This window comes from Nyctereutes procyonoides, unplaced genomic scaffold (assembly GCF_905146905.1).
Source record: "Nyctereutes procyonoides isolate TBG_1078 unplaced genomic scaffold, NYPRO_anot_genome, whole genome shotgun sequence".
NCBI lineage: Eukaryota > Metazoa > Chordata > Mammalia > Carnivora > Canidae > Nyctereutes > Nyctereutes procyonoides.
In genome coordinates this window covers 80,820,967-80,845,237 of record NW_026575146.1, presented here as the reverse complement: position 1 = coordinate 80,845,237, position 24,271 = coordinate 80,820,967, and the positions used below count along the sequence as shown (strand labels likewise).

Genomic DNA, 24,271 nt, shown 5'->3' with positions numbered 1-24,271 from the left:
TCTGCCTCCCTCCCAGCATCCCTGGGACGGGGGACCCCAGGTGAGGTCGGGGGTTACAGGAGGTGCTCCTGCCCCCCCCCGCCCCTCCCCTAGCCCCGGAGGGCGGCCCCTTCATCCTCCCATCCCTTCCCCCCAGGCCCCAACCCCCGCCTGCCCCCCTCGCTGCCGATCGCTGCAGCTGCAGCAGCCCGTTGCCAGGGCAACCACAGCTGGCTGGGCGGGAGCCCCCTCCACCCCATCCCCCTTCTCCTTTCCGGCGAGGCTGGGAGGAGCTGGGACAAAGCCAGGGAAAGGCGGGGCGGGGGGGGGTGGAGTTGGAGGGAGATGGAGGTCGGGCCGGCTCCAGCTGTTAACCTCGGTCAGCTCTCCCTCCACGAGGCCCCCGTCTCCCCTTCCTGGCGATGCCCCCCAATCCAGGTCGCGGGCAGAGGGGTCAGGCCCAGTTTAATACACAGAACAAGTTAATTCACAGCAGAGGCAGGCAATAAAGGAGACTCGTGTACAAGGGGGGGCATGCGTGGATCGGGGGAGACCCCCCAAGCCCACCACCTCCCCCACTTGCAGTCTCAATTTCCCTTTTTTTTAACCCGAACAACAAACACACACAACCACGAGAAACAACCACGCCCCCTCGCTACCCCCAAAATGGCCAGCGAGGGTGGCAGGGGGCAGCCCGGCCTGGCCGGTGGGGAACTGGAGCAGGGGAAGGAGGAAAAACCAGTCCGGTGCAGAGTCTGTGCTTCTCATTCCAGCAGGCGCTGGGCGGGGGCCCACCTGGCCCCCCCAGCCGACGCCCACCAGCCTGGGGGGTGCCCCCCCCACACCGCCACGGCGGCCCGGCCTCGGCCACCGCGGGCTCGGAGCGGGCAGGGCGGGGCGCTCGGGGAGGGAGCGGGAGCGGAGTTCAAAACCATGGTTCACGTCATGCAGTATCCACGGTGGGCACCAGGAGGGGGCGAGGGTGGACACCACACCCACCTGCCCGGGCTCACGGGGGAATGGTGCCCACTTTGGGTGCGAAGGCGGGACAGCTACAACTCCGGAAACCGGGGGGCGGGGCTGCTCGGCAGGAAGCCGCATAGACTGGTGCCCAGTGGAGGCTCAGCAGTGCCCCCTCCACCCAGCCAGGCCTTAGAGGACTCTTTGTATATATTAATTTCTTTTTTTTTTTTAACTTTTTGACTTTTTCTTTAGAAAAACGCTGTGTCCGTGCCCCGGGCTGGCATCTGCCGCCCCTCATGCCCGCCCAGAGGCGGGGTATGGCTTTGAGGGGAGCAGAAGCCCCTGGTGCCCGTTTGCCAAGGGATGGGGAAGGAGGGAGAAAGGGAGAGGAGCCCTGCTAGGCCCACCAACCCACAGGGCAAACATTCCACTTGCACAGAGGGAAGGGGGGGCCCAGCCCCCTCTCGGGCTCCCCCTCTCCCCCTCCCACGGTGGGGCACTGAGGGCCGGGAGGGTGTGGAGGAGCTCCGAGAGGCAGATGGGTCAGCACCACCCCAGAGGTCCAGGTGAGCCAGAGCCAGGCCTAGGTGAGGGTGATGTAGGCAGAGGCCTTTTCTTTCAGGTGCCGAAGACAGAGGTGACAACTCCAGCTCCCTGTGGGGGAGGACAGGGGGTTAGGCCCAGGTCCCGGAAGGGCTGGCCCAACTCCCTCCCAACCAGCAGACACACAGTGCCTGGTCTTCAGCAGCAGGAAGCCCACCTTTTGACCTGCCCACGCCCGTGTGGTGCCCACCTCTTCTCTCACCTTCCGGGGGCTCCGCCATGGGAGGACTCAGGCAGTACATGTGGTAACCCCGATCGCAGTCGTCACAAAACAGCAGCTGGTCCTGGGGGGTGAGACCCGCCCAGCTGGCACCCTGGGGGCATGGGCACCAGAAACCGGGGTGGGGGGGCTGGGGCAAGGGTAGGTCAGAGGGGCTGGGGAAGGTTGGTCCCTCCCACGAGAAGGGGCTCCGAGAAGGTCTTTGCATCACGGGATCTTTGCAGAACCCGGCTTGGCCAAGCTGAACACCCCTGTGGTCTGTCCGTTTGCAGTGTGTCGTCTGGGTTTGACAGAGTCTGCGGAACACTTAAAATGACACCCAGGTGGTCTGATACCAGCTCTGGAAGCACTGGATGTGGGTTCGGGTCCCAGCTCTACTAATTTCCTAGACGGGTGACCTCGGACAAGTCATTTCCCCTCCCTAGCTGGGTTTCTTCTCTGTGAAGTGGGAACAGGGCACCTACCTCAGAGGGTGGTTGGGAGGGGGCAGGGACATGAGGAGCCCTAAGGGCCAGGCCCGTTAACGGACACTAACAATAATGACAGTAATGACAGTACAGGTTGCCGCTGCTCCCCGGGTAGGGGCTCCAGGGAGCCGCCCGAGGCGCCCCGGCGGGCAGAGGGGCGGGGCGGGCAGGTCACCTGGGGGCGTGTCCCGGGGCGGGGCGGCGCTGGGGGCGTGTCCCGGGGCGTGTCCCGGGGCGGGGCGGGCGGCCGGGCACTCACGTCATTCTCCGAGGTACCACACAGGCTGCAGGACTTGCACTCGATGCACTGCCAGCGGTAGGTCCGCACGGCTGCCGTCATGTTCACCGTAAACTGTAAACATGAGGGGTGTCCTGGGGGCCGAGGGGCAGGGATGCGGTTAGGGGCCATCGTGCCCCCTCCCCCGCGGTGGCCGCTGAGCCCGGGGAGGAGACGGCCCGGCCCCCACGCCAGCCCGGCTCTGAGGCTGGGCCTGACCCCACCCCGCTCGCGGTGCCCGGGCCGCCGCGCTGCTGCCGCGGCCACCCGGCCCCTACCCAGCCACCATGGTAACCACGTTCTGCTCCCCAGAACACCATGGCAACCGCATTCCATTACCCACAGTGCTGTGGCAACCACTTTCTACCACCCACAACACCCGGGCAGCCACATTCTGTTAACCACTGTGCTGAGGCAGCCGCATTCCATTACCCACAGCAGAATGGCCAACAGGTTCCGTTAACCACAGTAACGTGGCAACCACGTTCTCCCAGCCGCGATGCCATGGCAACTGCCTGGCACAGGGGGGCCCCACACCCTGGGTTCCCTGCAGCCCGAGCCCCATTACCCGGGATACCCCGGCCGCCAAACTGCTTGTGACAATACCGTGCGATGCCAACCCGCTGGCCGTCCCGCTACCCCAGCGCAGAGACCCCCCCCTTGGCCACTACCCCGGTGCCACAACAGCTACCCAGTCGCCATGACAACCACATCGCACTACCCGTAATACCATGACAACCACAATTCATTACCCACTGTGCTGAGACAACCACAGTCTATTACCTACAAGTCCACCCTGGGAAACCACATTCTATTAACCACAAGTCCACGGCAAGCGCCGTCGGTTATCCACAGGACCCCGACAGTGGCCATCCATTACTCATTATCACAGTCCACTCCCCACGATGCTGTGGCAACCATCCTTCACCACTCCTCGTACCATGATAAGCACAGGCCACCACCATCAATGCCATCACAACCACATCCCAGAGCCTCTCTGACCCCTCTGGGTTTCCCACAGTCCTCAGCAGTGGAATCCGTTGCACCACCCCTGGGTTCCCCCCACCAGGCCGCGCCTCTCCACCTCCCATCCTCCAGATCTAGATTCCTGGTGTGCCCTCCACCCAGGCCCCCGGGCAACCTCAGGTGGGGGTATCACCTGATCGCCCACAGTCAGCACAGGAGATGAGGTCCTCGGGACACCCGGTCTTCTTGGAGCCACCCAGACAGAAGTCACAGTAGCCGTTGGGGATGACAGTGCCGTCAGGTGCCTTCTTGGCTGAAAGACAGCAGGCAGGGGTTGCCGCAGGCAGCCAGGGGCACCTAGTCAGAGGCTGCTGGGGAAATAGGGGCAGAGGGAGGCATCCCTACCTGTGTGTTTCCTCTGTGCCTCAGGGACCCAGGCCAATTCTTTGTAAAACTCTGGGGTTGGGGGGACAGAGAGAGGGACTCTCACCACAGGCAAGGCTCCACCCTGCCCCCAGCCTCAGCCCCAAGGGTGGACCCCTTTTTCCAGGCCCGGAGGGAGGTAAGGAGACAGAGTAGCTCCCCTGAGCTGCGGCCAGTAGCAGAACAGAATTGGGGACCCAAATAACTCTCATCAGGAACCCCAGACTCTCTGAGGACAACCCACACATCCTCTTTATTAGGTAAAATTGCAAATAACAGCTTTAGGAAGAGCCCCCTGCTTCCCCATTCATACACACTTCTACCAGACAACCAGTGCCAGCTAAGTGCCCGACTAGATAAAAACTGGGGACGCCACTCGCCAAGATCTGATATGGAAACAGACGGACATTCACAAGAAAAATCCTGAACACGGAGGTGCCCGGGTGTGTAGAGGGGACGGGATGAAGAGACTGCCCTCTCCCACCAAGAGATGGGTGGGAAGACAGTTCCTCCACCGGCAGAGCCTCCCCAAGCCCTCCCCCACCCCTCGGCTGTCAGGGCTGGCACAGGATTGGCATGGGCAGGCGCCAAGGGCTCCCAGGCCACAGACCCTGCCCCTCAGCCAAAGCTTCGCGGAGAAGGGAGAGAGGGAGGCAGGGAGGGAGGGGAGTCATCTATCACCCCCCTCCCCAAGCTCTAATTGAAACAATAAATCAGACCCAGAAATATTATGCCCGACCGGGAGCGAGAGGGAGAGATGGTTGGTTGCCATGGCAACCCCAGAGCCAGCATCCCCTTGGTCGGTGGGGGGAGGGGACCGCTGAGCTGGAGATTTTCCAGAAATGTCTAATGTGCCCCCTCCCTCCCCGGCTCCTCAGCCCCCACTCCCCGGGTCCCTCACTACCCCACAGCCCGCCTGCCTGCTCACGTTTATGGTTGTTTTTCCGGTGGAAGGGCAGGGCGTGGCGCTCCGCGTTCTCCTCCCCCTCCTCCTCAGCCAGGTGGGTGTGGGTGTAGTGGTAGCTGAGCCCTGGCCGGTTCTTATACCGTTTCCCACAGACTGGAGGGCGAGCAGGGAGGGGGGCCGGTCAGCCCTCCCAGCCCAGGCAGCCTCCACCCTGGGCGGCCTCCACCCTGGCCTGGGGGTCACACCTCCCCCCTCTGCCAGAGGCCTGAGCGCCCCACCCACCGGGCTCTAGAACAGGAGGGAGGGGGCCAGCAGGGGGGAGGTCTCTAGGCCCCACTCTCTCTCTCCCCCTCTTCAGAAGGACTCACTATCACAGACATACGGCTTGTCTCGGTCCTCGAGGGAAGCGGTGTCCTGGCGTTTCCGGAGACCCCCGATGCCATATGCCTGTGGGGGAAGGGGGGGTGAGCGGCCAAGAAACGGAGGGAACTGGAAGGGCTTTCACCTCGTGGGCCTGAAAGGTGACCCACAGCTCTGCCACTTCCTAACTGTGGGCCTCCCAAGAGGTTCAGATTCCTCGTGTGTAGCGTGGGTATAAGGCGGCTCTCAGCCACTGGACAATCTGTTTTGCAAACAGTATAATGATATCTGAGCCTCGGTTTGCTCATCTGTAAAATGGGTATAAGATCCTCTATGAACCCCCTTCCCACCCCCGCCCCGTCAAGCTGCTCTGGGGATTAAATAGGGTCAAACTGGGGCAAGGCCTGACCATTGTGTGTGCCCAGTACACCGGCTCTGCCACGGAGGGGTGGGGCAATGGAGAAAAGTTGAGAGGTAATACCTTTCCTTTGGCCCTGTTCTTCCTCCTGGGAATGTCATCCTCCAAGTCTTCCACCTCGAGATCATGTGGAAACTCCAGCAGCTGCTGTTTCTGGGCATCAGAAGGGGGATCGAGGTCAAGAAAATGGGGGGGATGCTGTCCTGCTTTGGGGAAGTTCTGGACGCAGCTGGAGATGGGGGGGAGGAGGGCAAGTCAGGAGGGGCTTCTAAAAAGAGACAGGGTGTGGGAGGATGGAGATCCAGGGTGCCCCAAGGCCAGGGGAGACTGCAGAGCAGGAACAGGATGTGCCAGGGCAGGTGGCAGGGATGAGAAGGCAGCTTGGGCCCCTGAGGGGTGGTCCCACCTGGCAGTCCATAATGGTCTCCTCCTCCTTCAATTCAATCTTCTTCTCCCCTGTCTCCGCACACAGTAGCGCCTCAAGGACTGGCCCTTCTGGGAGGCCGCCCTCCTTCTTCAGGGGTGCCTCACAGTCTGCAGACAAGGGTGGGGTCAGGGGGGTATGTTGTCCCTGGAGGATTCCTCAAACAGCCCGGGTCAGGGAACCATGCCCTTTGCTTCAGGACAGAGGCTTTCCCACACTCAACCGGCAACAAGACTCAAAGACTCAATCATACATACTGGGAAGGATGCCGAGACCCTGAGAAAGACACAGCCAGACCCTCAGATCCACTCAGACACACTCAGAAGGAGACACAGCCAGACCCTCACTTACACCTGAATGCATGTGGAGAGCTACAGACACTCAAACAGGGCACACATGGAAGGTACAGATCATCTTGAGGCAGCCAGACACACAAAGGAAGAGATACACCCAGACATGCGGAGGAAACTCATCCAAGCCCTTGGATACACCCGGAGACAATCAGAAAGGGACATTAAACCATCAGCTCTACCTAGATCCACATGAGGAAGACGCAGCCAGACCCTGCCATACACCTGTACACACACGAGAGAGAGGCAGACGTACCTAGAGAGAATCACTCAGATGGATACACAAGGGGGAGGGACACAGTCCCTCTGAGGCAAACAGACACACCCAGAAAGACACAGATGGACACACAGTGTCCAGATGGACACTTCAATACACCTGGACCCACACAGACCCTTGGATACACCCGGACAGGAGAAGAGAAAGAGCCAGCAACTCTGACACTACTGGTCACAGTCAAAAGGTCATAAAGCCCGACACTCTGGCCAGACGAGCACACGTGGACAGAACTATACGTAATACACCAGCCACGAAGGGCTTCTCCCAGACATCCCAAAGCATCTGGACACTCAAAGGAAGAGACACCCAGACGCCCTGATACACCCAGACACACTCAGGGTACCCTGCTAGACCAGACACACACAAGACTAAATAGCCCCTCTAGTACTCTTGGAAACACCTAGAAAGAGACACAGACACTTTGATACGCTCCCCTACGGATGGAAAGACACCCGGACACATCCAGACACACATAGGAGGCACCCACAGGAAGAAAGCCAGCGGGACCCTGATCCATCCCAGCTCGCCAGGGAAGGTACACCCAGGCACACGAAACAGATCCCACTCTGCCCACGAATACACCTGGGCCGGAGGAGAAGATACAGCCCAAGTCCAAAGCCCGTCACTCAGGGGGAACTGGAGAACGTCTGGACTACACCAGACGCACACCTGCAGACAAGCGCTGGGAGGGAAATAAAGGCAAATGCTCAGACCCACAAGGGCCTCACCACACACGCATGAGCCGGCGCTGGGGGCACTGATGGGGTCCCCCCCAGGCCCAGGATGAAGCTCCACCCACCGATCTTGTACTCGCAGGGCCGGAGTCTGGGGTCCTCCAGGATGTTGAGTCTCCGTTTCTTTCTCCAACAGCGCGCCGGGTACGTGTAGATCTGTCCGGGGGCCAGACCTGGAGTGAGAAGCGCGAGAGGCCGTGAGAACAAGGGGAAGGCGGCCCGCAAAGCCGCCGCCCCGCCCCGCCCCCACCCTCCCGGCCGGTACCAGGGCCGCGGTGGGTCTTTTCCATCCAGATGTAGCAGTTGTTCTGGGCCACGCCGGTCTGCGAGTCGAGGAAGGGCAGGCGCAGGCTGCGCTCGGCGCACAGGCGCGCGTTGTAGCTGCGGCAGTGCTCAATGGCCTCGCGGTAGAAGTCCTCGCCTAGGCTGCGAGGGGGCGAGCGAGCGGGCGAGTGGCTGTCAGCAAGGGCGCGAGCGCCAGGTGGCCCAGCAGCCCCCCTCGGCGCGCCCCTCGGGAGGGGGTGGGCCTATTCTCCCAACCTCACCTCTCCCCCCTGTGCCTCCGGGACTCAGGCGCCCCCAGCCCAGGGCCCAAGCAGGCCTGGAGCCAACAGGCAGATAGATACACACCATACAGAGACGGACAAAAATACACCAGGACCCATCCCTACAGGCACGCGTCAAAATACACAACACAACCAAACCACACAGGATTCACACACAAAGAGAGACATATCCCAAAACTCACAAAGGAGAAACAGACAAATCTCACATATGTGCACACACAAATATCTACTGAGAAAATACAAACATCGCCATCCCATAGTGTGGAAACAGACACATCCCACATATATCCATGCACGAATACACATCACATATCCAAAGACACACAACATAAACAAAGCACCCGCACAAAGACACACAATGTGCAAAGAGATCACACACACAGCACTACACACACATACACGCATCCAAAGACACACAGTGATACACAAATATTATGAGAAGAATGTTAAAACAAACTACCCACACATGCACTTATATACCCAAAGACACAACACAAACAAATTACACACACACACTCACACACACAGTATCCAGACAAACTATACAAAGAAATCACACAGATTCACACAGGACACACACACAATCACAAAGACACACAATATAGAAACCAACATCTAAAATACCGCATATCCACACAAAGATACAACACAGAAACAGACAAATCCACCCATATTCACACAAAACTGTACAAATACATGCATGCCTACAAATCCAGACACAGAACACAGGCGATGCACAGTTCCAAAGGACATGTGCGCACACTCAAAGACCCAAATATCCAAAGATACCTAGTGTAGACTAAAATAAATTAAACACATATCCACACACATATCAAAAACAAACAAGTGACACGCACTCCACATGCCAAGACAAAGGTAGTGTGGGCTTCACTCAAGTTTCCCAAGCCTCCCGCACCCCCAGACCGTTTCAGTCTCTCCCCAACCCTGGGGGTCGCCGGGCGGGACGTGACCCCCCTTCCCCCGAAGAGGACCCGAACAGGACTCCGAGTCCCCCACACCCTCCGCTCCTCCAGGAGCAGCGCATCGGACCCCGTTCTTGCCAGGGACCCACGATCACACACATCCGCACCCCCGCGCAGCACGGCCCACGGTGACAGCCCCCCAGACACCCCATCGGCCCCACCCCCGGCCGCCACACACGCACACACACACGCGCGCGCCCGCGCAGACCCGCCCGCGCGCCCTCTCCCGCCGCCCGCCGGCCCGCGGCACCTCAGGGGGCCGGGGATGACCGTGGCCATCTTGCTCCCCGGGTCCTGCCCCCAGCAGGTCCCCGCCGGGTCGGTCCTCCCAGCGCTCGGGCGGGCGCTGAGGCCGCGGCCGCCCATCCATTCATTCCCGCGGGGCGGGAGCACCGGGGCCACAGCCAATCAGGACGGCAGGGCGGGCCCGCCCGGGCCATGCTGGGAGTGGTAGTCCCGGCCGGGGGCCGGGCGGGACCCCGCGGGGCAGGGGGCAGGGGGCAGGGGGCAGGGGGCAGGGGGCAGGGGCGCGGCCCCGGGAGCGCGCGCGGTCACTCACGCGGCCACTCACGCGGCCACTCAGGCGCGCCCGCTCCCACGCGCCCTAGCGTCGCGGGCACACGCTCCCACGGGCACACCTGGGCTCGCACACACCCACCCACCTACGGCAGTTTACACACATCCACACGTAGACGCACAGCCTCCCACGCAGACTCACGCACACTTCCCTCCCAGCCTTCACAGACTCACATACATTTACACTCACACAAACACTCCGAAGCCATGAGACTTAGAGATACCCTGGAGGGGCCCGCACGGGCGTCCCACCCGCGCGCCTGCGCTCGCCTCGCCGACACCTCTCCCTCCCGCATCCCCAGGCCCAACCGGCTCCCAGCACCCGGCCCGTCCCCCGGGCTGTCCCCCGCACGGTGACCCCGCGCGGGCCAGCCCGTCCTGCTGCCGCAGGCCGGTCGCCAGTAAGGAGCTGTAGCCGCACCTGGCGGGTTCGAATCCCGCCTCTGCAACTCGGCGGCCCTGTGGCCTTGGGCAAATGACTGAACTTTCCTGGGCCTCTTTCCTCACCTGTAAGATGAGGGCGACACCTCACTGGATTGTTGTAAGGATTAAATGAGTAAATAGAGTGTTTTTATTTTTAGTTTTTCCACATCCAGCAGGGAGCCCACCAGGGGCTTAAACTCACCAGGGAGAAATAGAGACCTGAACTGAGATTGATTCGGAGGCCTAACCGATTGAGCCACCCAGGTGCCCCCCCATAAAGTGTTTTTAAAAGGTACCCGGGGTGGGCAAGGGGGAGATGCCAGCGTGGCGAAGCAGTTGAAGTCTGCCTTTGGCCCAGGGCGTGATCCCGGGATCCAAGATTGAGTCCCACATCCAGCTCCTTGCAGGGAGCCTGCCTCTCCCTCGGCCCCTCTGTCTCTCTCTGTGTGTCTCTCATGCATAAATAAATAAAATCTTTTAAAATAGATAAATTAAATAAAAGGTACCTGGCAGGTGGTAGGTTCAGTAAATCCACTCCATCAAGGAGATCGGATATGAAGTCAGGTGTAAAATGGTGCTAGCCAACCACTACCAGAAAGAATAATGCCTGGCCCATAATAGATGCTCAATAAGTATTTGTTGAATGAGTAAATAAAAATATACTGGTACCCACCAGGTGCCAGACACAATTCTAAGTACTTCAACAGCCAGCAGCTCATAGGATTCTCATAATGACCCTCCCAGGTGATGCTATGTTTACGCTCATTTTCCAGATAAGAAATCTGAGGCAGAGGGAGGTGAAACCACAGGGCCCTCAGCTCCTGGTGGCGCTTGACGGTGGGGCTAACAGGATTCACTCATCTAGGTATCTGTACCCAGGTGAGTTTCACCTCCTTCTTTCTCCCTCTGTCACCAGCACAGACTGTACCCTAAGGAGTCCCCAGACAGTGAGCTGCCCCAGCAGGCCACACCAACCCGGACCCGGAACCCCCCTGGTCCAAAATTTGTGTTCCTCTATGGGCCCACTCATGGATAAAACCCCCACAAATGTCCTTGTCCACCAGGGGGCTCTGCAGCAGCCAGAGAGGCAGACTAGCCTTCACCTCTTTTGTCACCTGATGCCTCCACCTATCCTCTGGTGAGAGAGATGCCCTCAAGGTCCTCCAAATTTATCACCTCTACACACACACACACACACACACACACACACACACACACACCTAGTGTTAGACCCCCTTCCACAAACTCTCCCCAGTCTCCCCAGGGTAAGGCCTTCTCCTCCCGGCTTCCCCACTCCCAACAGGACACAGTGGGTCCCTGCTTCACATCTGGCCGAGAGTAGGTGGCAAGGGGAGTAAGTGAAGGATGCTGGTACCCCCATGCTCACTCTGGCCTCCAGGCCTCTATTCCGGCCACCTCATACCTCACCCCTGGTAAGCCCTACCCCTCCGCCCATCAGCTCAGCTCAGAGAGTGCCCGCCCTCGCACCTTCCTCTCTCACCTCCCACCACCCTCACAGATCCCCCAACACATTACACCTGCTCCCCACACCTCCAGCCTCAGACACCCCAGCTCACGCCTGCCCCACCCCAGAACCCTTACATCAATTTGCTCGGTTAGGAGCCTGAACATAGAATAGTCCGTCACCTCCCTGGAGGCCCCTGTCCATCAGCACGACTGACCCACGACCCGAGCTTTCGCTTCCCCCCTTTCCTTGCCCCTGGTCACCTTCGCAGATCCGTCTCCCACACTTGAACTCCCCTGCCCACGCGGTCCTCCTAGCCCACCGCCCTCCCTCAACCCTGCAGACCCCTCAGAGGATGAAAGCAAAGAGGGGCACACTGGCGCTCCCACCCTAACCTTATCCTGGCCTCCAGGCCCCCGCAATGCCCTATATGGAAACAGGACCACAAGAGAAATCAATATTGATACTTGTAATAATAATCAGTACACTTAGTCAGCGTCAGGCTCTGAACCAAGCACTTTACAAGGATCACGACACCCCTGGAGGTGATAGGCAGTTATGATTCCCCAATACTCAGATGGTAACACTGAGGCTCCGGAGGGGGGTGGTGAATTAATAGCTCAAGATGAGGTCTGGAACCAGGCAGTCAGAACCCCTAGGCCTGCTCCCACCAGCCTCCCAAGGGGATTTGGCTCCCACATTCTTGCGGGAGCCGGATCCTACCCTGGACCCCGCGGACAGCTCCACAGGAGAGCAAAGAAGGGCAAAGAAGGCGGCACTCCCGCCCCTGCGCTTCCTCCCGCCTCCTCCAAGGGTCCCGGCCGCCGGGTCAGAGTGAGGAGGCCAGGAAGCCTGTGGAGCCACCAACCTGTACGGGAGCCCTGTCCCGGCCAGTCTGGGGGTGTCCCTCAGAGGAGACACGTCTGTCTGTGTGTAAGACAGAGTGAGAGGGACGCAGGAGGGTGTCACCGTCACACACCTCCTCCCGCTGACCCCAGCTCCACACACGCCCCGCAGCCTCTCTCGCTCCCCGCAAAGCCAAGGCACACGTGCAGGCGCGTGCCTGTGAACCCGCGCCCCCCTCGCCCCACAGCTCCCCGGCAGGGAGCGGGGCGCCACCGGGGGCCTCGGGTCAGCCGTCAGCCCCAGCCCTGGGAGCGTGGGGGCGCTCCCCGCCCCTTCCCCCTCCCCAGCCGCCAGCGCCGCTCAAGGTCAAGGCGGCGAGCGCGAGGGGTTGGGGGAAGCGGGGCTGGGGGGGAGGTCGCCCCAGCCCCTTTGTGCGGCGCCGCGGGCGTTCGCCCTCCGCCTCCTCCCCAGCCCCGGCGGAGGGGGAGGGGAGCGCCGCGCTCCCCGCCGGGGAGGGAGGGCGGGAACGGCCGCGCGCCTGTCACTCTGCGCCCGCTGTCACCGCCGGAGGAAAGGGGGTGGGGAGCGCTGGGACCCGGGAGTCCGGGATCCCGAAGAGGGAGCGGGCGAGCGAGCGAGAGATGGAAAGAGAGAGAGGAGAGCGGTGGCCAGAGCGAGGGGTGGCGAGGAGAGGGCAGGCTTGAACCCGGGCGTCCAGGTTCCCAGGCACCGGGCCCGCGAGGAGGCCAGCGCTCGGAGCGGGGACGCGGACGGGGAGAAAGGGGGGGGGTCCCCCGAGACTCAGGGCGCCGCCAGCCTCCTCTCCCGAGGCATCCGGTCCCCACGGGGTGAGAGATGCTCTCGTTGGATGTCCCTGGGCGGGGAGAGGGAGGAACGGTCGGAGCTGACCTGGGCGTCGGAGCTCCTAGGTCCTGAAGACCCGGGGGAGGAAGAGGGGGGCGTCAGGACCCCGACGTCTCAGCTCCCACCCTGCGGCCGCGCGGGCCGAGGGCCCCGGAGAAAGAGGGGGAAAGAGAAGGTGTTCTGGGGAGAGGGAGAGGGTGGCGAGGACCCCGGAGCCTGAGGTCTGCACTTCGGCGTCCGTGCTCCCGGCGCCCCCGGGGACACGGAGGAGGAGAGATGGGGGAGGAGGAGAGGGAAGCCCCTACCCCCACGCTGGGTGGGGAAACGGCCTCCGCCACCCCCCAGCCCGCGCCACATTCCTTCACTGACAGCGACAAAGAAGAGACGCCCCCGCGACCCCGAAGGGGCTCCCGCCCCCAACCCCAGGGGACAACGAGGGGTGGCGGGTCCCCCAGGGGTGGGGTGGGGCGCTCGGGGGTCCCCCATTAAACTACCTCCCGCGCGCTGCGTCCCCTTCCCCAGCGAGGGCGGGGGAAGGGCCGGGGTGGGGGGCGGGATGGAGGGACGTGGACGGCGGGGACACTCACGACTTGAGCGGGTTCTGAATGGCGGTGGCCATGGCCCGCTCGGCTGGGCCGCCTCCGGCCCGGGGCGCTGCTGCCGCCGCGCGCGGGCCCAGCCCGGCCTGCGCCGCCCGCTCTGCCGCCCAGCGCGCTACGATTTCATTCATTCTTGGGGCTGCGGCGCGAGCCGAGCGGGGCGGGCCGGGGGCGGGGCTCGGCCAATCCCCGCACCTCCCGGCGCACGACGGGACGTGGAGTCTAGGGGCGCGCGGCGGCGCCCGAGGGCGCCCCTGGCCGGACTACACGTCCCAGGGGGCGCCGGGAGGACCGCGCGCCCATTGGCTGCTGAGGATACAGGGCGGGGCTGGCTCGTCCCAGAGCATCCTTTCCTCCTCCCTGAGGGTGCTCCATTCCCAGCTCGGGCTCTCCGTCCTCCGGGAGCCGCGGGTGTGGGAGCAGGTGGTCCGCGGCCTCCGGGGCTCCCCAGGGTACGTGGATGACCCCAGGATCTGTTGTGTATTCCTGCCTATGCTTGCTGGTCTGCGTGTCTCCGCGGTGTAAGCCGGCGTGTAAACAAGCCCAGGGGTTAATCAATGCCTTTGTTCACTTATTCAGTGCCTGCCGGGTGCCAGGCTGTCTTCTAGACACCGTGGCCTACAGCGGTGACCAAAGTCGCTGCCCTCAAGGAGCTGACCTTTTCATGGAGAAAGACAGATGATAAAGGAGAAAATAAATAGACAAAAATCATCTTAGAGAATTATGAATGCCATACAGTGGCTCCTCTGAGGAGGTGACATTTGAGCTGAGACCTGAGAAGTTCCAGCCAGGCAGTAGGAGGGGAAAGGGAGCGAGCTTTTGACAAGTGCAAAGATCACTAAAAAAGCTGGCGGGACTGGAGCCAAGTGAGTGAGGGGACAGACAAGGTTGGGGAGAGAGCAAGGACCCAGATCGTGTAGAGCCTTGTAGGACATTACAAAGAAAATAGATTTTGTTCTAAGTGCAATCAATCACTGGCTCTCTTCTTTCTCACACAGACACACACACACACACACACACACACACACACACACACACATCAAGCCCATCAGCAAATCCTCTTATCTCTACATTCACAAAACAGATCCAGGATCCACCCGCACAGCCTCCACCTGGCGCCAGCCTCCGTTGTCTCCTGCCTGGACAGCTCCAGGTCTGTTCTCGCCCTGGCAGCCAGAGTGGGCTATCTAAAACATATGGCATCACAAGGCTCTCCGGCTCAAAACCCTTCAGGGGCTTCTTTCACAATTAGAATAAAATGCAAAGTCCCCACTCTGCCCTCAAGGCCCTACTTGATCCCCAGATTTCTGACCCCATTTCCCTCTTTTCTTCCCTTGGCTGACTTTGCTCCAGCCACACTGGCCACCTCCCTGTTCCTGGAACATTTCAGTCCCATATCAGCCACAGGACCTTTGCACTTACTGTTCTCACTGCTTAGAATGTTCCTCCCCCAGACAGCCACATGGCTTCATCCCTCACTCTATTCAGGTTTTTGATTAAATGTCACCTCCTCAGATGCAACCTCAGCTAAAATAGCATCCCCCATAACTCTGTCCTCTTGAATGCTTTTTCTTATCATAGTCTGTCATCATGTAATAGATCTATGCAGTTACTTGACCTATTGGCTGTCTCCACCCACTAGAATATCAGCTGTGTGAGGGCAGGGATTGATGACCTGTCCACTGCTACGTTCCCAGTGCCTAGAACAGGGCCTGACAAATAGTAGTTGCTTGATAATTATTTTTTTTATTTTTTTTATTTATTTGCGATAGTCACAGAGAGAGAGAGAGGCAGAGACACAGGCAGAGGGAGAAGCAGGCTCCATGCACCGGGAACCCGACGTGGGATTCGATCCCGGGTCTCCAGGATCGCGCCCTGGGCCAAAGGCAGGCGCTAAACCGCTGCGCCACCCAGGGATCCCTCGATAATTATTTAATGAATAAATAAGTGGATCAACTAGACATTATGCTCCATGTCTCTCCCCGTGGTCTAGCTCTGAGGCACGCAGCCCACAGGGACAGAGAACAAGGTGGACTCCGGACTGTGCCCTCCACCCTTGGACAACCTGAAGGGCGTGCTGTATTAAGGAAATCTCCCCAGAGAGGGTCTGGAGCTAAAGGCAAAGGGAAAGGCTAACAGGCACAGTCAGTCCTTTCCAGAGTATTTCGGTCCCCAGCCGTGTGCGGGCATGTGCATGGGAGCAGTGCTGGCTCTGCCCCGGGCTCGCAAGCTCACAGTCCAGCGGGATGACAGACCCATCCCCGCACGATGACAGCCAAGAGTGGCGGAAGCCCAAGCAGAGGGGTCAGGGCTGGGATAGGCAGGCACAGGAGCTGCGGGAGCCAGGCTGTGGGTCAGGGAGGGGCTTTATGGAGGAGACTCCAGGGGAATCCTTTGGAGCCCTGACCCCTTGCCCTCTCCGCACACAGGGCAGCTGTCTGTTCTCACGTCTGGGGGCCCTGATGCTTGATCTTCCACGTGTTGGGAACAAACCGATCCTGAAGTCCCAGGCTTTGGTCACTTCTCCCAACCCTGGAGCCCGGATCTGGCCACCAGAGGGCACTGCAGCCCCAGTCTTTGTCCACACTGGCTGTTCTGAATCCTCAGCCCTGGGACAGATACCCTGCTGGCAGTAGGGACACTAGTAGACTCTGGTCCACCCACCCTGGGCCTCAGGCCCTGCCCAGCACCTGGTCACTGGTGTCTGACACTCGACCCCCAAATCTCCTGTGGAATCGCTAGGAGACCCTGATCCAGCCCCTTGAAGGCTTCGCCTGGGCCACATCCCTGTCTTCCCCACTAATCTTCAGAGGGTACAGCCCTCCCCTAAGTCTCCCTTGGGATGTTCAGACATGACCTTCAGAAGTCTCCTGACCAGGTGGGGATAATGAAGACGAGGTGAGGTTGGGGGTCGTGCAATACCAGGGCAACAACAATGATGATTAACAATAATAACAACAGGGGCACCTGGGTTGCTCAGTGGGTTAAGCGCCGGCCTTCAGCTCGGATCATGGGATCAAATCCCACATCTGGCTCCTCGCTCAATGGGGAGCCTATGTTTCCCACTCCCTCTGACACTTCCCCTGCTCAAGCTCTCTCTCTCTCCCTCTCTCAAATAAATAAATTAAAATAATAAAAAAAAATAAAAGGGGTGACTGGCTTAACCGTCGGTTAAGCATCTGCCCTTGGCTTGGGGTCATGATTGCAGGGTTCTGGGATCGATCGAGCCCCGAGTTGGGCTCCCTACTTAGCGCAGAGGGGGGACCCTGCTCCTCCCTCGCCCTCTGCCTCTGCCTGCTGCTCCCCTTGTTTGTGCTCTCCCTCACTCTCTGTTAAATAAATAACTAAAATCTTTAAATCACTAAAATCATTAAATAAATAAATGATAAGAGCAGTGATACATGCAGTCCCATGGGTTTAGTTCTTCCTGTGTGTCAGGACCTGGACTGAGCTTTTCACGGCCTCTACATCACTGCATCACACCCGCCACACAGAAAGAAGAAATGAAATGCAGTTGAAGGGATGGATGTCAAGCCACCTGAGCTGCCCTCTCTTTGCTATGTTTAATTTTTTTGAATTGTTTAATTTTCCCCATACTTCTTGAGGTGCCTGGCTGGCTCAGTCAGTAGAGCATGGGACTCTTGACCTTGGGGTCATGAGTTCGAGCCCACTTTGGACGAAGAGATTACTTAAAAATAAAAATCTTGGGGATCCCTGGGTGGCGCAGTGGTTTAGCGCCTGCCTTTGGCCCAGGGCGCGATCCTGGGGACCCGGGATCGAATCCCACGTCGGGCTCCTGGTGCATGGAGCCTGCTTCTCCTTCTGCCTATGTCTCTGCCTCTCTCTCTCTCTCTCTCTCTGTGCGACTATCATAAATTTTAAAAAAATAAAAATAAAAAAAAATAAAAATCTTGGGAAGCCTGGGTGGCTCAGCAGTTTAGCGCCGCTTTCAGTCCAGGGTATGATCCTGGGGTCCCGGGATCAAGTCCCACGTCGGGCTCCCTGCATGGAGCCTGTGTCTCTGCCTCTCTCTCTCTCTCTGTGTCTGTCATGAATAAATAAATAAAGTCTTTTTTAAAAAATAAATAAATGAATGAATGAATGAATGAATGAATAAATAAATAAATAAATAAGAATCTTGGGGCACCTGGGTGGCTCAGTTGGTTAAGCGACTGGCTTGGGCTCAGGTCATGATCCCAGGATCCTGGGATGGAGCCCTGCATTAGGTTCCCTGCTCAGCAGGGAGTCTGCTTCTCCCTCTCCTGCTCCCCCTGCTTGTGTGCTCTCTGTCAATTAAGTAAAGTCTTTAAAAAAGAGAGAGAGAGAGAGAGAGGGCAGCCCGGGTGGCTCAGTGGTTTAGCACCGCCTTCATGCACGGAGCCTGCTTCTCCCTCTGCCTGTGTCTCTGCCTCTCTCTCTCTCTCTCTCTCTCTCTCTCTCTCTCTCTCTCTCTGTCACTCATGAATAAATAAATAAAAATCTTTAAAAAAATAAAAACAAATAAAAGAGAGAGAGAAAGAAGAAGAAGCAAAGAAATATTTGTGACTGAATAAATGGGTTAGTTTCCAGAAGCCTGGGCCACAATCCACTCCCACCTGCAGTGCATGGGGGGCCCTGTTCCCCAGTCCTAGGCTAGCCAGTTTATCCAGTTCACTCACCATGCATTAGCACATACTACATGCCTGCTTGCTGGTCTGTTCTGTTGGTCAATGCCACTGCTACTCCTGCCAACACTTGGTATCACCCAGCTTTCTAATTTTTGCCTAATCAATAGGTGTTAACTGATGTTTCACTGTTGTTTTATTCTTTTTTAAGATTTTTATTTTTAAGTAATCTCTACCCCAACATGGGGCTCAAATTCACACCACTCTACCAACTGAGGCAGGCTGGCAGCCCTCTCATTGTTTTAATTTGCTTCTTTCAGATTAGTATTGATCATTCCTTGCAGATTTAACTACCAGAAAAGTTTTTGTTTGGTTTTGGTTTTGGTGTGACCTTTTTTTAAAAAAAAAACTCAAGTATAATTAACATACAGTATTATATTAGTTTCAAGTATATACAATACAATGATTCAACAATTCTATACCTTTCTCAGTACTTATTTAGATAAGTGTACTCTTATTTTTTTAAGAGACACACAGAGAGAGGCAGAGACATAGGCAGAGGGAGAATCAGAGTCCCAATGCGGGACTCGATCCCAGGACCCCAGGATCATGCCCTGAGCCAAAAGCAGATGCTCGACCACTGGGCCACCCAGGCATCCCTAGATAAGTGTACTCTTAATCCCTTTTTTGAATTAAGGGTCTTAAAATATATTTTATTTATTTGAGAGAGAGAGCATGAGCAGGGAGGCAGGGAGAGGGATAAAGGATGCCCCACTGTGTGTGGATCCTGACTAGGGGCTCAATCCCACTAAGATCACTACCTGAGCTGAAGTCACAAAGTCACACACTTAACCAACTGAGCCACCCAGGCCCCCCAGTTAAGTTTTTTTTTTTTTTATTTATGATAGTCACAGAGAGAGAGAGAGAGAGAGAGGCAGAGACACAGGCAGAGGGAGAAGCAGGCTCCATGCACCGGGAGCCTGACGTGGGACTCGATCCCGGGTCTCCAGGATCGCGCCCTGGGCCAAAGGCAGGCGCCAAACCGCTGCGCCACCCAGGGATCCCCCAGTTAAGTTTTTAATTTTAATTCCAGTATAGTGAACATACAGTGTTATAGTAATTTCGGGAGTACAATCTAGTGATTCAACAATTCTGTACCTTACTGGGTGCTCATCAAGATCCGTGTAAAGGGGGCACCTGGGTGACTCATCAGTTGAGCTCTGCTTTTGGCTCAGGGCATGATCCTGGAGTCCCGGGATCGAGTCCCACGTCAGGCTCCCTGCATGGAGCCTGCTTCTCCCTCTGCCTGTGTTTCTTTTTCTTTTTCTTTTTCTTTTTTTTTTTTTTTGGTGCCGAAACCCGGGAACGAACCAAATAAACTCTGCCTGTGTTTCTGCCTCTCTCTCCCTCTCTCTGTGTCTCTCATGAATAAATAAATAAAATCTCTTAAAAAAAAAAAAAAGAAATTCTTCCATCAGCTGAGTGCCTCTCACTTGGGGTCTCCCATTTCACCCAGATGGCATCTAGGGCTGGGGTCCTCTCTCTCCAGGCTTCTTCACACACGTGTCTGGCCTTTGATTCTGGCTGTCTAGAACACAAAACCCTTCCATGTCTCTGTGTGGTTCCTCACAACATGGCAGCTGGCTTCCAGGAACAAGCATATCCAGAGAACCCAGCTGAAGCCCTTTCTGACCTAGCCTCAGAAGTCACTGTTATGGGGGCACCTGGGTGGCTCAGGCCCTGATCCCGGAACCCCAGGATGGAGCTGTTGGGCTCCCTGCTCACTGGGAGTCTGCTTCTCCCTCTGCCCTTCACCCCACTTGTGCTCTCTCTCCATCACTCTCCCTCAAATAAATAAAATCTTAAAAAGTCACTGTTATGAACTGAATGGTTGCATCCCCTTCACCCAAAATTCAAATGTTGAAGCCCTAAGCCCCAGGGTGGTGGTGCTTGGAAATAGGGCTTTGGGAGGTAACTAGGATTAGATGAGGCCTGATAGAACTACTGTTGTCATAGGAAGAGATACCAGAGAGTTTGCTCTTTTTCCCTGTGAGGACACAGCAGGAAGACAGCCATCTGTGAGCTAGGGAGAGAGTCCTCGCCCGGACCCAACCATGCTGATCTCAGACTTCCCAACCTGTAGAACTGTTAGGAAATGGATTTCTTTCTTTCTTTCTTTCTTTCTTTCTTTCTTTCTTTCTTTCTTTCTTTCTTTCTTTCTTTTTTTTCCGCAAGTAATCTCTTCACCCATTCTGGGGCTCACACTCACAACCTAAGATCAAGAGTCGCACACTCCACAGACTGAGCCAGCCCGGGGTCCCATTAACTCCATAATTTCATTCTTTACATTTCGGTCTTTACTTCATCTGGAATCTATCTTTTTTCTGTTTTTTTTTTTTTTTTTTTTTTTTTTAAGATTCTACCTATTTATTTGAGAGAGAGACAGAGGTAGCGAGAAAGGATGAGCAGGGAGGAGAGAGAAAAGCGGGCTGCCCACCAAGCAGGGAGCCCAGCGCCAGGCTCGATCCCTGGACTCTGGGATTGTGACCCGAGCCCAAGGCAGACAACCAACTGAGCTGCCCAGGCACCCTTGGAGTCTATCTGGGGGGGTGGGGGATGAGGTAAGGATCATCTTTTTTCTCTCCATATACTGAGCCACTTTTCTGAAAGCCACAAAGAACAACCCACCCTTCCCCCACCAATGGCAGTGCCACCTCTCTCATTTTATGTCCCTATACATGTCTGGCTCTGCCTGCGAGTCTGTTCTGTTCCTTTGGTGTATTCATCTGTTCTTGCAACACACTATTTTTATAACTATGGCTTTGCAGCTTGTCTCAATATTTGGTAAAGCAAGACTCCCCCCTTCCTTTTTAATGGTGACTTAGCTATTTGTATACCTTTATTCCTCCACATAAATTTTAGAATTGGTTTATCGAGTACCTCAAAAAAATCTGGAATTTTGATTAAGATAGCTTTAAATTTATTGGCTAATTTCAAGAGAACTGACATGTAGATAATATTGATACCCTATCCAAGGACATGGATGGTTTCATTTTTTTCAGATTACCTTCTGTATGTTTTACTGTTTAAGATTTTATTTATTTATTTGACAGAGGACAAGAGCACAAGCAGAGGGAGCAGCAGGCAGAGGGAGAGGGAGAAGCAGACAGGAAACCCAACCGCTGGGCTTGCTCCTAGGACCTGGGATCATGACCTGAGCCAAAGGCACAAGCTTAACTGACTGAGTCACCCAAGGCGTCCCTTATTTTAATTTTTTTTTTAAGATTTTATTTACTTATTCATGAGAGACAGAGACAGAGGCAGAGACGCAGGCTGAGGGAGAAGCAGGCTCCCTGCAAGGAGCCCGACGTGGGACTCGATTCCGGGTCTCCAGGATCACGCCCTGGGCTGAAGGCGGCGCTAAACCGCTGAGCCACCCGGGCTGCCCCGAAGGCCCTAATGTTGATCAGGGCTGGGTGCGTGCTTTACAGCAGCTGCCTCTGGAGTCTGCTCTTCTACTTAAAATCCAGCTGACAGTCCCCGGCCACCAGGGTCACCAACCCCTGGGGTGCAGTTTAAACCGACTCATAGAGCCACGAGGGGGCGCTGAGGCCTCACTTAGCTGCGAGGAGACCTGCTGCTGAGTGGAGAGAACGTGGCCACCAGGGGGCACTGTTTGGGGCAAGTACCTACTGCTGCCCGACCCTGTTCCAGATGTTAGGATAGCCATGCTCAAGGCAGGCAAGGAGATAATATCTGAAAGTCTGGGAGTGTAGATAGACAAAATAATTAAAATTATATCAGTGTTGGGGCGCCCGGGCTGCACAGTCCGTTGGGGGTCCGACTCTCTGGCCCAGGTGGTGATCTTGGGGTCGGGGATGAATCCCCCTTGGGCTCAGCACCGATCTGCTTAAGACACTCTCTCTCCCCCTGCCTCTCCTCCCCTCATAAATAAATAAATCATTTTTAAAAAGATTATGTCAGATTGTAAGAAATTCTACGGAGAAACTAAATCAGGGTGACAGGATAGTGACACAGTGGCTCCTTACGCAAGGGGCTCCCAGATACTTTTCCGAGATTATATTAAAGGAGGATGAGGGACACTCGGAGAAGAGTACTCTGGGCAGAGGAGATGGGTCTGTAGTCCTGGAGGGAGTGAGGATGGGAAGGAGAGGTCCGGAGACGTCCAGACGGAGGACAGAAGGGAGACGGAGTAATGCAGAGCGGTGGCAGGTGACAGGGAGGGGTGTGTAGGGGAGGACTTTGGCTTTTGTTCTACAGCCTGGTAAGTCCACGGAGGGGTTGTGGATATGAAAGATCTCCAAGACAGGTCCTTAGGTGAAAAAGAGCAAAGTTAGGGGGAAAAAAAAAGAGCAAAGTTAGGGCAGTGTCATAACATAATGTTCACATTAAGAAACGGGGGTTGGGAACAATAGACTTGAGGCTCCCACTTGTTTGTATGTGCATCGGGAAATCCTAGAACAGGGGCACCTGCTTCTCCCTCTGCCTCTGCCACACTCCCTGCTTGAGCTCTATCTCTCTGAAATAAAAGAAAAAAGAAAAATCCTAGAACAATACCAAGAAACTGATTTTTTTAAAATGATGAATTGGAGGAAGGAGAAAGAGGGAATGGGGCGGGTGGAGACAAAGGTGAGTGAAGGAGAGATGTCCTGGAACAGCACCAACCCTGGGAGGCAGGGGGCCTGGTGACTGGGAAAGTGGTGGTGGGGGGGTGCACAGCAATGCAAGGGTGGGCAAGTCGGGTACACTGTGTCCTCCGGGGCTTTGCCACATCAGAGGGCCTGAAAATCAGTGTTCCCAAGGCACAAGTTTGCTGGCCAGGGACGATGGCTTGTAGGAGCCAATGGTCCAGCAACTCCCGGCAAATCCCTACAATGGTAAGATTGATAGCGATGCTTGTCACATGCCTGGCACTAGTCTATGATCTGTATATTTAAATCTCGCAACAATGCTAGGGTAGGTACTGTTCTAATTCACAGCTGAATTTCACAGATGTGGAAACTGAAGCACAGAAAGGTTTAGTGACTTATTCAAGTTCACACAACGAGGAAGGGGGACAGATGGCATTTGAATCCAGGCAAGGACCCGAGTCCATGCTCTTATCCACTGTTATGCTCCTTCCCAATGTTTTTGCTGCAGCCTTGTTCTCAGTCAAGTTGTATGGCCCTTTAGATAGGTTATCTCAGGAGCATGAGCAGTCACTAACACTTTAGTATGAAATAGTCACACACACACACACACACGACACTAATGTACAGCCATCACCACTATGGTTTACAAGAGCACTGCAGCGTAGTTCGGTAGTTGGGCTCTGGAGTCATATGCCTGGGATTGGAAGCCTGGTGCCACCTCCCAGCTGTGTGACTTTGGGCAAGTGGTATCACTAAACCGGGCCTCAATTTCCTCATTCATGAAGTCCCCATTTTCCAGATGAGGAAACTGAGCAGCTCAACACATGGTGCACCCAGGACTTTAGAACCTGGGTTTTGAGCACGTATCACAGAATGAGGAACCAAAAACAGGTTCTGCAAGAGGGAAGTTTGGAGTTCCCTAAGCCCAAGGGGATGTTCTGGGAGATGCGCCCAGGTGACTGGATACCAGGAGGGCTGCCTCCATCCTCCACACATCCGTTCACTATACATTTGGATGGAGGAAAGGGGACACTGGAAGCCAGAGGTCTGTCTGTGGAAGGGGCAGCAAAGCCACCTGCAGGGCTGGACAGGCAAGGGGCTCCTGCATGCCTCCTCTTCTTCAGTGGCATCTTCTCCTCCTGCCAGATTGGAGCTCAGCCCCCCTGGGACGGGTACCTTGGCTGGGCTGCTGGGTGGTGCGGGGTGAGGATGGGGGCCAGGCCCCCCATGTCAGTCAGTAGAGGCAAGATGCGGCGGGGGTGGGGTGAGATGCCCGAGCTGTGGCCCTGCCCCACCCCTCCCCGGACCACAGACAGGCAGCGGAC

General features: G+C 56.7%; 1 protein-coding gene across 6 annotated transcripts; it reads right to left on the bottom strand.

Annotated features, from left to right (window-relative positions):
* Nucleotides 1-438: 438 nt before the first annotated feature.
* DPF1 (double PHD fingers 1) lies at nucleotides 439-13,780 on the bottom strand. Of its 6 annotated transcripts, none has more exons than XM_055310792.1 (12): nucleotides 13,679-13,780; nucleotides 7,634-7,794; nucleotides 7,434-7,541; nucleotides 5,990-6,117; nucleotides 5,647-5,736; nucleotides 5,174-5,252; nucleotides 4,827-4,958; nucleotides 3,881-3,931; nucleotides 3,669-3,788; nucleotides 2,492-2,604; nucleotides 1,748-1,859; nucleotides 439-1,596 (listed from the first exon to the last, which is right to left on the bottom strand). In XM_055310792.1, the coding sequence occupies exons 1-12, from the start codon at nucleotides 13,708-13,710 to the stop codon at nucleotides 1,526-1,528; spliced, it is 1,197 nt and encodes a 398-aa protein (XP_055166767.1). In that variant the 5' UTR covers nucleotides 13,711-13,780; the 3' UTR covers nucleotides 439-1,525. The 6 variants fall into 6 exon arrangements, with proteins under 6 accessions (XP_055166767.1, XP_055166771.1, XP_055166770.1 ...); XM_055310796.1 differs by having other exon boundaries at nucleotides 1,748-1,829; XM_055310795.1 differs by having other exon boundaries at nucleotides 5,647-5,730.
* Nucleotides 13,781-24,271: the final 10,491 nt, after the last annotated feature.

Excerpts from the sequence above, each read along its gene's own strand:
- DPF1 (XM_055310792.1), bottom strand. The coding sequence starts at position 13,710 with ATGGCCACCGCCATTCAGAACCCGCTCAAGTC. Across the intron at positions 7,542-7,633 it reads AAAGACCCACCGCGGCCCTG|GTCTGGCCCCCGGACAGATC; the intron begins GTACCGGCCGGG and ends TTCTCACTCCAG. Across the intron at positions 2,605-3,668 it reads TGCTGACTGTGGGCGATCAG|GACACCCCTCATGTTTACAG; the intron begins GTGATACCCCCA and ends CTCGGCCCCCAG.